Here is a 14,432-nt window from a genome sequence, read left to right as displayed (position 1 = left end):
ACACATGATCCCTAGCAACTGGTGTTCAGTAGAACAAGTGGCAATAAGTCACTGACAGTCTTATCTTCCTTGTTGTTGGCACCCTCCTTGAATATGACTAATAGCCTTATCCTCTGCAAATTCCTCCCTTTTCAAGCTGTCCAAAGCCAGATTGGTGACCATCACTACAACTTGCAGTAGCACATGCCATCATTCAACTATGGGATGTGTGAAGAAGTGCTTCCTTTTGTCCTTCCCAAGTACTGTGCAGTGGTACCTTGGGTTACATACGCTTCAGGTTACATACGCTTTTGGTTACAGACTCCGCTAACCCAGAAATATTACCTCGGGTTAAGAACTTTGCTTCAGGATGAGAACAGAAATCGTGCAGCAGTGGCAGCAGCGGCAGCAGGAGGCCCCATTAGCTAAAGTGGTGCTTCAGGTTAAGAACAATTTCAGGTTAAGAACAGACCTCCGGAACAAATTAAGTACTTAACCTGAGGTACCACTGTATTCCAAAATTCAGGTTTGTTGAAGGGGACTGGGTTCCAGCAGTATAGAAGAGTGAGAAAAACTTTTATCCACTTTCTTACCACCAAAAATAATTTGATACCACGAAATCATGTCCCTTGCTGACTCCCCCCCCCCCTGCTCCCACTATATTTAAAAGCCCCAAACTTTGTAGCCTGGCTTCATAGGGAGGTTGTTCCAACCCGCTTTCCCTTTCTACATAGGGAAATAATATGGGATTCCTTCAATTACATGTACTAAGGAGGCAATCATAGACCCACTTATCTGGAAGCAAGCTCCATTTAACTCAATGACTATACATCTATAGGACGCCACTGTTAAGCTTAGTTGCATTAGGTAATGGGTTATTGTGCTGAAACACTTAATGAAAAAGGGGAAATCTAGGTATATATAGTAGCTGTATATAGCACATTCTAAGGGTGGTATTCTAAGGATACCATTTGGTATCAGCTAACAGAAGGCATCTGTCCGTGGAATGGGGAAGGAGGTAATTTTTGGCCCCCATTTCTCTCCAAATCTGCTTCAGGGTTTTGGTGGGCCCTATGGATAAGATCTGGGAACACAGGGAGCTATAGTGGGAATCAACTCCCTCTCTGGTCCACTAACTGCCTTCCATCAACTGCAGGACACCAACTGTATACAACCTTTAATATCTGTATATTATTTCCCAATGTTTCCAGCACTTCACAAGGATTATCGAGCTGCAACACTTACAGCAATCCTACGGGTGTACCTAAGTATACTGTGTGCTTATTTGAAGATGAGGAGTTAGATGCTGTGAATGGCTTGCCTAAGGCTATCTAGTGAATTCACCATGCAAGAGACAGGATTCACACCAGGTCCATGGTTGCTAGGCATCCCTGCTGGCATAACCCTAAGGACCATTTTCTCCAAGCTTGCCACAAACACCTGACATCTCTAAAGTGAACACTACAGCATTTTCTTCTACCTGATGCTAAACACAGGGCATAAACGAAAAGGGCTTGAGGGTTTATGTATTTTTCCCCCTTAATTTCCAGGTGACTTCATTTATTAGCAGTTTTAGATCACTGATGCAGTGCTATTATGCAAGCACTTCTGGAATGAGATGAAACTAAACAGAATCAGGAAAACAAGCAAACTGTGAAGCAAGAGAGCAGCATTAGGAGACATGTAGAGTGAAAATGAACTATTTTTAAAAGCAAAAGTGGAAGCGGGGATTAGAAAGACATTGTGGTCATTTGCTATGGATAGAACAACTTCTGCATCCATAATTAAATAATGCAAGCACACACACCTGTATATGTAAGTAAGTGGATAAGAAGACGGGGATAGTTAAGTATTCCAGCCTTAGCCTCTTATTTTTTTTATATTTAGAATACTGATGAAGTTGGAGGCTGAAACACTTAACTTAATTCATTTATTTATATATTACTATTTGGCTGCATCATATATAGAGCCTTCTTTAATGCAGTTTAATTTTGTTGTTTTTCATTCATGTGTGTGTGTGTGTGTGTGAGAGAGAGAGAGAGAGAGAGAGAGAGAGAAAATATATAGTGCCCTTGAACACTCCTCTAGATCGTTGTTAGCTACTGAAGTTCAAAGAAAACTCGTTCCCTCTCTTTCATAGAATAAACCAGGCAAAATGGACGGGAGTGAGAGTGAAAGCAGGATCCACTTGTTAGAAAGGGTGCTAGGGAAAACGTGACCTATGTGAAGAAAATGGAAGTCTTGCATTTATCAAAGAGCTTAATATATGTATCCCAAAGTCACAGGAGTAAGGTGAGATATTCCAGGACACTCCATGAATATGGATTCACACAGTGTCAGTATACCGCAAAAATCCTTATGCAAAGCGATAGCCATAAATGCCTAGCAGTAATTTCTCAAAACTGGTTATTTCAATTATTAACTTAAGTCAAAGTTTCAATTCGAAATGTTAAATCTAATTAGACTCAAAAGAAATTGTTCAATATAATTTATTCCTCTCCACTTTATTTGCGCAAGCCTGTAATTTAACAGGCAAGTCTACAAGTCAAGAATACCACAGACCATGCGTTTTTTTTAAGTAAATGGATCAGAATTGGTTTAAATTCAAGCATTTTAGCTTGTTGGGCTTTGGTGTTGAAATCACAAATAACTAGATTAAAACAAAATGAAGCCTTTAAAGTTTGGACCCTACGTTGTGAAATAAATAGCATCAATGCATTAGGGCAATGCAAGAACAGATAAAAAGTCTCAGGTCATCATAAATACCCTAATTTCAGATAATCCATTAAAAACACACAGAGAACAGCAACAACAAAAAGCTAAGTGTAGTACACTGGTAGATGCTTCTCAACTAAAATGGCTTTTTGCTTGATGTGCATTATGATGATTATATTCCCGCATTCTGCCTCTCCATTCCAGGCCTTTGTACAGATGTTTATTCTTTTCTCTCCTATTTGGTTATTATGGTTCATTATGTTGAGAGAATAAACTGATTGAAATGTTCAGAGAGATGAGTACCGCAATAAAATGTGTGTTGGGAGGGGGTGGGGAGGAAGCAGACAGGGAGATGAGGGCAAAGGGGGGTTTTATCATGCTTGAATACTGCTGCCTCTGAAATGAAGCAACTAGGGGTAGCTTGGAGGAGGAAGGAGCCTAAAATGCATATATCTGGAAGTCGGGGTAGCGGGAACCATATGCCAGATATAGAGAGAGAAAAGAAGGGCGGGGGAGAGAGAGCGGCTCTGTGTTCCAATGTAAACTTCTGGCAAGAGCTGGTTTGTTGTCAGGTTCCCAGACACAAAATAGATGCTCTGTTCACTAAGCATGAAGCCCTGCAAGGAGCAGGGAGCTCAGAGGCTCTTGGCTTTCCTCAAGTCTCATTAGGTCTGCATATTAATGACTTGCAGTAATATAAAGCAGCCCTTGAACAGGCTTTCCTCTCTCCCCCCACCCAACCCCTTCTTACAACGTGCCGAGGCTTCTCATAGCAAAAGAAACAATACACTTGGAAGAGCAAAGGGCTGAAAAACCAACCAGCAAGCCTCCACTCCGTCTCTCAGTGCTTCTGAGGAAATTGAGTAGGGTGGGATTCACCTTCATGTCCTCTCTCCAGATGGTTTGGGCTACAGCTCCCATCAGCTCTAGCCAGCACTGGCTGGTGCTCATGGGAGATGTAGTCCAGAACATTTGGAAGGGATCCAGCTGAGGAAGGCTGTTCTAGCAAGAGAGACATACACACTTCCTCAGAGGATCACCTTGAAAGGTGTGGCTGTAACAACCAACAGGAGACCCCTTGAACCTTTGTGACTTAGCCGTTATTAATACAAAGATTGGATTCCAAGACCTTAGCTGATGACAATTCAGAAACAGCTGACACGGAATACTGTAGGGTGTGCATAACAGCCATGTAAATGCCAAAAGAATCCTTGCTCCTCTCAAACTAGTGGAAGCAGATCCACCACAAGACTATGCTCTCTATTCATCCAGAAGCCGGTGAAGAGCAAATCACTATGTACCACACAATCATGAATCCAAGTATCACAATTAGATGCAGCCCACTTATTGGCTTATAAAAGCCAGGTAAACGAGATAGAAAGTAGCATCCTGCAAGTGCAAGGCATCACATATTCAAAATGCCCTGTGAGAAGCTACTGATCATCACACACACACGCACACACAAACCTTCACCATCCAGCTGCCATTCAATCATGACTCTTTTGCTGCCTCGCTCTTTCTCATTCAAACCCCTAGGGGCACACTCCTTGTGCATCACTCAACAAAGCCAGCTATCCAGTTGATGCTGCAAACTGCTTTGAAATCTTCTCAACAGCTTTTCAGAAGATCTTTTTCTGCCTGGTCCCAAATGCGTCAGTACCTCTGTACCTCTAATAGGCAAGGAAAGTCCACCACACAGATTAACATACCAAAACTCTGTAGCTCTCAAGAGCAAGCCAAGGTTGTGGTGTGTGTGTTTTTAAAAATCACACACACATAAATATGTATTAAATGGAACACTCTTAAAACCCATCCATGCATCTGTAGAAAAAGACAACAAACACTCTGTATCCCATTACTTTCAGGCCTATTATTTATTTATCTATCTGTAATTGCCCTTGCTGCCTCGCTTATTAAAAGATCAAATATTTAGATTCCCCCTTATCAGACTTACCAGAGGATTGACCTCGATTAGTGGCGTCATGATCGCTGTCTCCTTGCTCACTGTCTCCATGACCACTGTCCTTAGAGCTTACTATGTCTGCTTCCTGGAATGCAGAACTAGAAACATAAAAAAGCGCTTAATATTTGAACACCCAGGAAAAAGGGAAAGTCATAAAACATTCTTCTGCCATCACATGGCCACATGTGGAGCTGCACTCAGCCAGACCTCCCGCTCACAGCACTGATGTTGCTGTTGCTGCTGTTGCTGTTGCTGAGAAGCTCTTTCCATCAGAAACAAAACTTGTACTTCCAGGCATTAATAATCCATCTGGACAGTCAGTAGCCATTATTACACTGCCTGTGCTACAGAGTTGCTATGAATAATTTGGCTGAATTTGCTTAAACTGGGAAGCTAATTTCTGCACAGAGAAGTCAATACTATATGCCAGTTCTTGAAGAGAGGCTCATAAGTATTTGAGGCACGTTTCAGACCAGCACAAAATGAGATTCCACTCTCTTTTCAGGTAATCTCTGCAAGACCCACCAAAAGCCATAATTCAAAGGTGTTCATTCAGGGCCGATTTATTTTGCTTAATGTTCCTGTCTGAACAAATTCATTTTTATATTCCCCAGCTATTATTCGACATCTGCAGTAAACACATTTCCACGTCCTCCTTCATACTTGCTGAAATACATCTCAGGTTGTGCAAAATTAGGGCCATAATTTAGGAAATCAGGAGGTCCTACCTGTTTACCCGCCGTGGTCTATCAACTAGATAACTGAGCTCTGCACGCTGGTGTTTAGTCTAGAAAAATAATTAGAAAAAATAATTGAACTCCCAGTGTGTTTTTTGCAGGCAAAACCAGTTTATGTATCTATAATTATTATAATGGATCTATAAGTGCATTATAGTTAAGCCATATAATACCCAAGAAACAAGTATCACTGGTGTATATGAGTTCCTTACTTCCCTTACATTGGCAAGGACTGAAATATTAGCCCTAAGGCAAATAAACAAAGATTACTCTTGAATTCCATGCCTATACTGAATAGCAATGGGTGAAAAATGTCAAATGAAGTACTACTTATTCTGAATAATAAACCTACAATTTGAACACCACTGTGTATTTCATTGCAGCATATGGAAAGAAGAAATACAAATTTATTTATTTATTTAAAAAAAGATGAACAAGGAGAATATTTCTTCGTAAGTTCTAGAAGAACAATTTTTCAAATATTAGCAAAAATTCTTCATTGGCTTCTCCAAGGTGCAAAACACTGTTTTCTCTCAGTAATAGACACAGAGAGTATACACTCAATTAAATACCCAGCAGACCACATTTTAATCGAAGAATGTTAAGTCCAGATTATGTGATCTGCAAAAATTCTTTACACACCAGGGTAACACAAAACATGCATAATGTGGCAGAATGTTAAGCTTTGATAGAAGCTTTCAGTTGCATTCTTTTGAGATGGTTCTTTTATAACAAAAAATGCTTCATATGGAACCACTCTGCTAGAGTCATGAAAAGTTAATTAATAAGTCCTTAATTCTTGAATTAATTAAAACTGCTGCCTGATAGTTAGATGTTCATAACCACAAGAAACCCCCCCACTCCCCCCCCCACAACCTTAATCATACAGGCAGGCACTTTGAGATGTAAATGGCAGCTTTTTAATTAAAACACACACACACAAAAAAACTTTACTGCATTGAATAGAAGCATCATTACAGAAACTATTTCAGATTTGCTGTTCCTGAAAGGAGTAATAAAATAACTAAAGGACCAAACGAACAGCAAAAAAATTCCCTGACATGCATGGATTGGTCTGCACTGAGGGAAAATAAAAACTGGCAGCTGACCCAGGGCTGTGTTGCTTTGATACAGAAAAGGAAGAAGCTAGGCTAGCTTCATTCAAATGCACATAGTGTGGGCGCTTGGTTGCAACCATTTCTAAGATGCTCCCCAGTGCACAATTGCTTCTGCCTCTGAAAAGAAGCTACTTACTGGCTGAAACCAAAAGGTGCCTCAAAACACACAGAGCTGTCCAAGTAGCCTGCCCTGCATCAGGATGGAGCAAGATGGATATTTAGGAGGGGTGTGTGAGAGAGGGGGGGGAGGTGGACAAGGCATGTCTACAAGTCTATACAAAAGTAAGTCCCCTTATGTTCAGTTGAGCTTTTCCTCAGGTAGCTGCACATCATTACAGCCTACATAACAGTGAAGGAATTAGAGATGGTGCAGATGAAGGAAAGCTGCACTGCAGTTTGATGGCAGTACAGTGGCTGGAAACGCATGCGTTGCTGGAGAGAGGGCATAAATCAGCTGACTACTCATCTGCTACTACTTGCCACAACTGTAGTAGTAATCTACAGCCCACTTAAGAGAAGTGAACTGAGCAGCAGGTTGATAGTGCCAATTAATAAATGACAGTCTGGAGACCTGTAAGCATTTGAGCAGGGAGATTATAAGGCAAGTCAATGCTAGTAACACTTAATACCAGTAGTAATACCAGTAGTAACATTAATAATTAGAGAAAAATATGCAACCAGTTAAGTGAGATTTCTGTGTGCAGCTGCTCAGGAGTAAGCCCCCTAGAAGGCAATGGGACTTACTTATGAGTAAATATTTGTTTACTCTTCACTTGACCACCTTGGAACTTCCACCTGATTTAAGCGCATCAGGTTCCAACACTGATAGCTGGTAACTGTTACAGCTCAAGAGCCAGTCAGATATAATAGGGTGTCAGACTAGGAGCAGGTGAGACCTAGATTTAAAACTCTTCTTGCCCAAGAAGCTGGTTTGGTGACCATCATTCAGCCTGGTCTACCTCTAAAGGTTGTTGTGAGGGGAAAATGGGTATGGAGAACAACATGTGCCCCCTGCAGTTCCAGGGAGGAAAGGCAGGCCTGTTGTAAGTCTAGCAAAAGATAGTGAGGGCTACAGCAAAGGGAGAGGGGGAGTACTGCCCTTGTAGAAGTGGCTCCTGAGGTTGTGAGAAGCCCCGAGGGCAGCCAGACGCCTTACCTCGCTGGACAATATACTGCCATTGGAGATGATGTCGGGCTGCTGGTCGGTGTATCCCGTGACGATGGCCCCGCAAGGGTTGTGCTCGGCGTCGGTGCTGCGGGAAGGGCTGCAGGGCTTGAGGAACATCAGGTCGGTCTTGGCCGACTCGGGGGTGAGGCAGACCTGGTAGCAGTAGTTCTGGTTGTGGTGGTGGGAGCCGAAGCTGGCTGACTCCTCGACGGGCACCTGGGCCGGGTTGCTGGGAACGTTGGAGCTCTGCACGAGCATGATATCGGACTTGCTGAGCTTCTTCTTGCGCGCCCGCGCTTGGCGGCTGCAGCAAGGGCAGCAGCAGCAGCAGCTGAGGCAGCAGTCGCTGGCCAGGCACGTGTAGATGTTGAGCTTCTTCTCCTTCTGGCAGCGCACGGCCAGCACGATCATGGCCAGCAGGAAGATGAAGGAGACCGAGCCCAGCGCGATGATGAGGATCAGCGTCAGGTCCAGGGATGTCTCGCCGCCGGCGCCGCCCCCCGAGCGGCTGGGCCGGTGCTCTCCTCCGGGGCCCCCAGCGCCCCCGGGACCCAGCCCCCCGCCGGCCCCTGCGCCGCCTCCGCCGCCTCCCGCGCCCGCGCCCTGCCTCTCCACGGCGCTGTCCACCAAGACCACGTGCAGGGCGGCGGTGGAGGAGAGCGGCGGCTGCCCGTGGTCGCGAACCTCGATGACCAGCTCGTAGGGCCGCTGCGCGTCGCGCTTGGCAGGCACCTTGCGCGCGGTGCGCAGCTCGCCGGTGCGCCAGTCCATGCGGAACAGGCTGGCCTCGTTGCCGCGCGCGATGCTGTAGGTGAGGCGCGCGTTCTCGCCATCGTCCGCGTCCACGGCCGCCACGCGGGTCACCAGGTAGCCCGGCTCGGCGCCGCGGGGAAGCACCTCCCGCGCCGGCGTGCCATTGCGCCCGGGCAGCGGGCTGACGATGGCGGGCGCGTTGTCGTTCTGGTCCACCACTACGATGTTGACCGTCGCGTTGCCGGCCAGAGCTTGCTCGACGTCGGGGTCGTCGGGTCCTCCGCCTCCGCCCGCCGCGTCGCGGGCTTCCACCTGGAAGCTGAACTCCTTGAGCTGCTCGTAGTCGAAGGAGCGCAAGGCGTACAGGAAGCCGTTCTCGGAGTTGATGGACACGTAGGTGAACACCGACATGCCCTGGATCTGGCTGTCAAGGATGGAGTAGGCCAGCTGCGCGTTGGCGCCCTGGTCGCGGTCGGTGGCGCTCACGGCGTAGATGTACGCGCCAGGCACGTTGTTCTCACTCACGTACACCTGGTAGACGGGCTGCGAGAAGCGCGGCGCGTTGTCGTTCACGTCGCTGATGCGCACCTGGATGGACTTGCTGGTGCTCAGCGCCGGCTCGCCCAGGTCCCGGGCTACCACCGTCAGCGTGTAGGCGTCTCCGCCGGGCTGCTCGCGGTCCAGGGGTCCTTCGGTGACGATGGTGTAGTAGTTCTTGAAGGAGCTCTTCAGACGGAAAGGCGCGTCGCCCTGCAGCAACTCGCACTGCACTTGCCCGTTCTCCTCAGAGTCGCGGTCGGACACGCTAAACAGAGCCACCACGGTGCCCGGCGCGGCGGCCTCGCTCACGGCCTCCTTGACGGTGGAGAAGCTGATCTCGGGCGCGTTGTCGTTGGCGTCGAGCACCCGCACCAGCACTTTGCAGTGGGCGGGCACGGCGTTGGGGCCCAGGTCCTTGGCTTGCACGTACACCTGGTACACGCTGCTCTCCTCGAAGTCCAGCTCTCCGTTCACCTCGAGGCGACCCGTGCGCGGCGAAATGCCGAAGAGCTCTCGCGCACGGGCCGAGATGTGGCTGCTGAAAGAGTAGATGATCTCGCCATTCTGGCCCTCGTCCGGGTCGCTGGCGTTGAGCTGCAGCACCAGCGTGCCCGGCGGCGAGTTCTCGGGCAGGGCGACCGTGTAGACGGGCTGCTCGAAGGCGGGCACGTTGTCGTTGGAGTCCAGCACGCGGATGGTGAGCAGGGCTGTTCCCGTGCGCTGCTGGGGCTGCCCGCCATCTACGGCCGTCAGCACGTAGCGGTGTACAGCCTGCTGCTCGCGGTCCAGCGGCTTGGAGAGCACCAGCTCAGCGAAGCGGTTGCCGTCGGGCTGCGTCTGCACGTCCAGCGAGAAGTAGCCATTGGGGGTAATCTCGTAGGTGCGCAGCGAGTTGGTGCCCACGTCCGGGTCGAAGGCGCTCTCCAAGGGGAAGCGGGTGCCTGGCGTGGCGCTCTCCGAGATCTCCACCGTCAGGTCGGGCTCCGGGAAGGCGGGCGGGTTGTCGTTGATGTCCAGCACTTCGATCTCGACGCGGAAGAGTTCCAGCGGGTTCTCCAGGAAGACCTCGAGGTGCAGCTGGCACGACGGGCTCTGCTTGCAGATCTGCTCGCGGTCGATCTTCTCGTTCACGTACAGCACCCCGGTCTCCAGGTTGAGGTCCAGGTAAGGGCTCCGCGAATTGGGCACCGTCTGGAAGCGGCGAGCGGAAAGTTTTGTAATGTCCAAGCCCAGATCTTCGGCGATATTCCCCACGAAAGTGCCATGCTCTTGCTCCTCCTGCACCGTGTAGTGAAGCTGCGAAAGGGCTCCCTCCACCATCCAGATTAAGGCAAAGACGAATAGCACGACCATCTCCAAAAGGGGAAAAGAGATTTCCCCCCCCTCTCCGACGCTAACACTTCCCCCTTCTCCAGGAAAAAAAAAAAAACCCTCCTCCTTCGAGAAACACCGTGTCTGTGCGGGGAGGGAGGGTGGGGAGGGAGCGCCAGAGATTGATGGGAGCTTTAGAAAGGATTTATGATTCCTTTCCCTTCATGTTCTCTTTCCTCCCCCATCCCCTTCCTTTAAAATAAATTTAAAAATTGAGGTGGGGGTAGCTGGGGGGGAGAGGAGAAATATCACCCAAGATGGGCACGGGAGGGAGCCAAGCCGAGCTCCCACCTCATCGGTGATCTTCGCAAGAAATGACCAACTGGAGGCAATAGGTAGGTGGCTATATAGACACAGGAGCCCGCTTTAATTTATTCCCAGAGTCCTGGCACTGCACCGCGGCAGCCGGAAAGGCGCTGGAGGCAGCGGTAGCCACGGCAAATCCCGAGGAACTGGTCGGTTTCAAGATTGTCCTCCGTTGGGCTTCCTGGTCGGAGCGGGAGCGCGGAAGGCTGCGGGAAGAAGCGATGGGCATGCCCCCTTCCGATGAAGAAAAAAGCATGAGAGACGGGGAAGGTCCTCTCTCTCGCTCTCAAAACATTTTTTTAAAGAGAGACACAAAAATATGACAGCCAGCGGAAGGATGGGGAGAAAAGCGGCAGCCCCAAACTTTAAATTCCCTGAATTTCTCCGGGGCTTTGCTGAGATGCTCTTAAATCTCCAGCTCTTCCTTGCATGCCTTTGCGCTCAGTTTCTTTCCGCCGTCTCCTCCTCAGCTGCTTTGCCTCTTTCTCGCTGGCTTGCAAGCACATTCACTAAGCAGTGCTGCTGCTGCTGCTACTGCAGCTCCTCGCGCTAGCTCGCCCGCCCGCCTCCCGTCCCGAGCTCCAGCTCCCGCGATCTCGGCTGGCAGTTTCTGAGCTCGGAGCGCTCGGCTCTTCTGTTTTTGCGCAGCGACCTGCTCCTGCCAACCAATCGCCTCGCCGTCACAGCCCCAGGGCGGCAGCCCATTGGATGTGCCGCACGTCCAGCAGCTGTCGTCACGGAGCAAAGAGGGAGGGGGAGGAGGAGGGGGAAGGAGGGAGGGAGCCCGGGAGAACCCTGCGCTCCAGTCGACTCGGCGCGAGGGCGCGCGTGCGCGCCGGTCTCAGGCAGAGAGAAGAGCCCTGCCGCTCCCGAGGCGCTTGCCGGGGAATCTCTGCCTCGGAAAGTTACTATTCCCTTGTCGCGGCTCCTAAGCGAGGAGATCACCTCTCGTCATCAATGCAAACCATGACGCTAATAAACAAGCTGCTCCGTGGAGATGGAATTTCCACCTGCTGCCGACTTTCCCTTTCGCCTTTGCCTATTTCGGTACCTTTCTGCTCTGGAAAGCATCGCCAACAAGGAAAACTTGACATACATTTCCCTTACTTATTTTTCTTTTCCCCGCGGTTTGATTTTCCTTTGCCGAATCGTCTTTGACACGCAATGGAGAGCCACTTGGAGTTTCCACCAACTGCCTGCTGTGGCTTTTTTGGGGGGGGGTCCTTAACAGCAAGCATTTATCTTCTAATCGATTTCACAAAGCAAGCGCTCGCAGAGTGATGATGACACTGAATAACAATATATGGTGAACGAATTTATCCACAGGCCACCTATGCTACTATGAACATCGTACCCGCTATGGCTCAGTGGCAGGGCAGAGCAGAAGGTCGCAGGTTCAATCCCCACCGCACCCAGGTCCGGCTGGGGGAGTTTCCTCTCTGAAATTCTGAAGAGGAGCCGCCAGTCAGTAGAGATCATCCTAGACCAATAGTCTGACTCGGTTTCTATGTCTAGCCAAGAATCTGATAGGATGTGGTTTTGTTGTTGCTTTAAAAAACAGTAATTGTGGATTAGAGAGCCTATCCGATGCAAGGCAATATTCAAGCATATTACAAAATCATACTACATACAAGGGTAGCCAACATGGTGCCCTCCGGATGTTATGGACACCAACTCCCATCAGCCTCAGCCAGCCTTGCCAGTGAGCAAGGCTGATGGAAACTGTAGCCCTTAACTCCTGGAGGGCATCACGTTGGCTATCCTGTGTTTCCTAGTTTAAATGTAGGTGCTTAAATGGTTATAACCAGTGTCCCGTGCTAGAATTGTAGAAGTGGGGAGCAGGGGTGCCAACTTGAATAAAATATTGGGGGTCCCCCAGGTAAGCTCCACCCTGCATAATCGATCACATGACCCAGTGCGCGCGCGCGCGCACCCCCCATTTGAATGGCAATGCTCATCAACTTGAGGGGGCACCCTGGAATATTTTATAGGGGTGCAAAGACCCCTCGCCCCTTAGGAGTTGGCTCCTGTGGCTCATTACCTTGTTAACAGCCACCCTAGTTACTGATGAAAAAAGATTATGGGGCAACATGCTTTTGCTAAAACTTGGGGTGGGAGGAGTGAAACTTGTGAATGGACGGACTACCAAACTTTTTCTCCCACTGTCGACGACTCTAGCCTAAAACATGTATACTCAGAAGTTCTGCCGAGTTGAATGGAGCATCTTTCCGAGTTGGGATTTCTGTTTTGCTTTCTTAAAAGTGCTTTGGAGGCAGTGACGGTGGAAGAGATTACGATCAGCGAGGCTAAAAAAAGCGAACTGGTGAAATCCCCCGTTCGACGCCCCGCGGGACAGAGTCTGTTTACTACGATTGGCTCTCCTGTCTTCGCGCAGTGACTAAAGGCTCCTTTACGCAGAGGAATTGCACTATAGCAACTGAACGTAGGTGCTCCCTTGGCGCAACGCTGCCTTGCTTTTGCGCCTTATTGTTGCACGTTAATCTTTGAACTTCACGGAGCCGTGAGAGGCTCCCACTCGCCTCCCTAAAAGCATCTTCGCGCTGTAGGGAAAGGACGTTCCCGGGTCGTTGTGTCTAACCCCCCCCCCACGCCCACTCGCAGAGCGTCATAATTTATTACATTTGAGGAGCGGAATCAAAGAGAAGAGGGGCCAGCGGTAGTAAGTGGCCTGTCAAAGTGCAAAATGCAGCTCAGCAACTAAATGCTCTCACGTCATTTTTACAGTACGATCTTCTATTAGTCGGAAGTAAGCCACACCGAGCCCTTGGGCTCATTCTCCGGTGAACATAGGCTTGAAATCCTACGCTTCCCTTACCTGGGAGGGAGCCCTATTGAACTCAACGAGCTTACTTGCGAGTAGGCGTGCATAGGCTTACACACTGGGTAGTGCTTCAGCGAAGCTCCTCTGTCTGAAGCAAGGGGTTTAGGATTGCAGGGGATGGTTTGACGTCACAGGATGGGAAATGTACCCACCAGTCATTCCTCCAAGTTGCCCTCACGTCTTCCTCTAAAATCAATGCAGAGTCAATCGGAAATGGCCACCGAAACTAGTGCTCTCGGGCTAAAAGTGGGTGATCGCTATGCGGTTGCTCCGGAGTAAGTGGCTTGTGAACGGCAGCCTCCGTAGACCATTCCCACAGTGCTTCCAGGACTACCTTGCTTTCTAAATACACATGCGGGGGCGGGGGCAATGGAACCGTGTGTACACGGATTCTAACGTTCGGCATCTCTCTCGAAGTCGATTCGAATCGGCTTCTCGGTCCCCAGCCGCAGACGCGGAGCTGAGGCGGGCGCGCACGGGCGCTTTTCTTTATGATGCATTATAATTTGGGGCTGAAAATGTACAAGCGAGCCCTTTGGCAAAGCATAGAGCACATTATCGGATACCTGGTGTCCTCTGGAGGAGGATAGCCTTTTGATCTGCAGCCGCTTTATGCCTTGGCTCTAAGCCCGCTCATTAATTCGGGCCGAGGGTCCATTTGCCCAAGATGGTGTAAAAGCGCAAGAAAGGATTCCGGAAAGGATATTTGAGGAGCAGTGGCAATATTGGACTGGGGACGGGGCTGGTAGTAAATGAGGCATGACCCTAGATCTGTACATGACTTCCCCGTGTATAATAGTCCGTCTCCGACTCCAAATCGCCCCAGCCTCCTGGGGAATCTTTCTTTTCGCGAAGACGGCTGCCGCCGCCACGGCCGTCTCCCTCTCCTCCTTTCCCCGCCTCGTCTGCCTAGCGCCGCCAGCCACCCATTTCCAAGCAT

General features: G+C 49.3%; 1 protein-coding gene across 9 annotated transcripts in view; it reads right to left on the bottom strand.

The window, feature by feature from the left end:
- Positions 1–11,255, bottom strand: part of PCDH10 (protocadherin 10) — a 53,885-nt gene extending 42,630 nt beyond the window's left edge. For all 9 annotated transcript variants that reach the window (XM_081925963.1, XM_081925964.1, XM_081925965.1 and 6 more), the window contains exons 1-3: positions 7,669–11,255; positions 5,386–5,444; positions 4,649–4,755 (exon numbers count right to left, since the gene is read on the bottom strand). In XM_081925963.1, the coding sequence (XP_081782089.1) occupies positions 4,649–4,755; positions 5,386–5,444; positions 7,669–10,326 (2,824 nt within the window). In that variant the 5' untranslated portion in view covers positions 10,327–11,255. The remainder of the gene's footprint in view (positions 1–4,648; positions 4,756–5,385; positions 5,445–7,668) is intronic.
- Positions 11,256–14,432: the final 3,177 nt, after the last annotated feature.

The sequence above is a fragment of the Podarcis melisellensis genome (genome assembly GCF_964234715.1).
Source record: "Podarcis melisellensis genome assembly, chromosome: 9".
In the NCBI taxonomy this organism is placed as follows: Eukaryota; Metazoa; Chordata; class Lepidosauria; order Squamata; family Lacertidae; genus Podarcis; species Podarcis melisellensis.
Note: the sequence above shows the minus strand (reverse complement) of the source record. Positions and strands in the feature narration are given on the sequence as shown.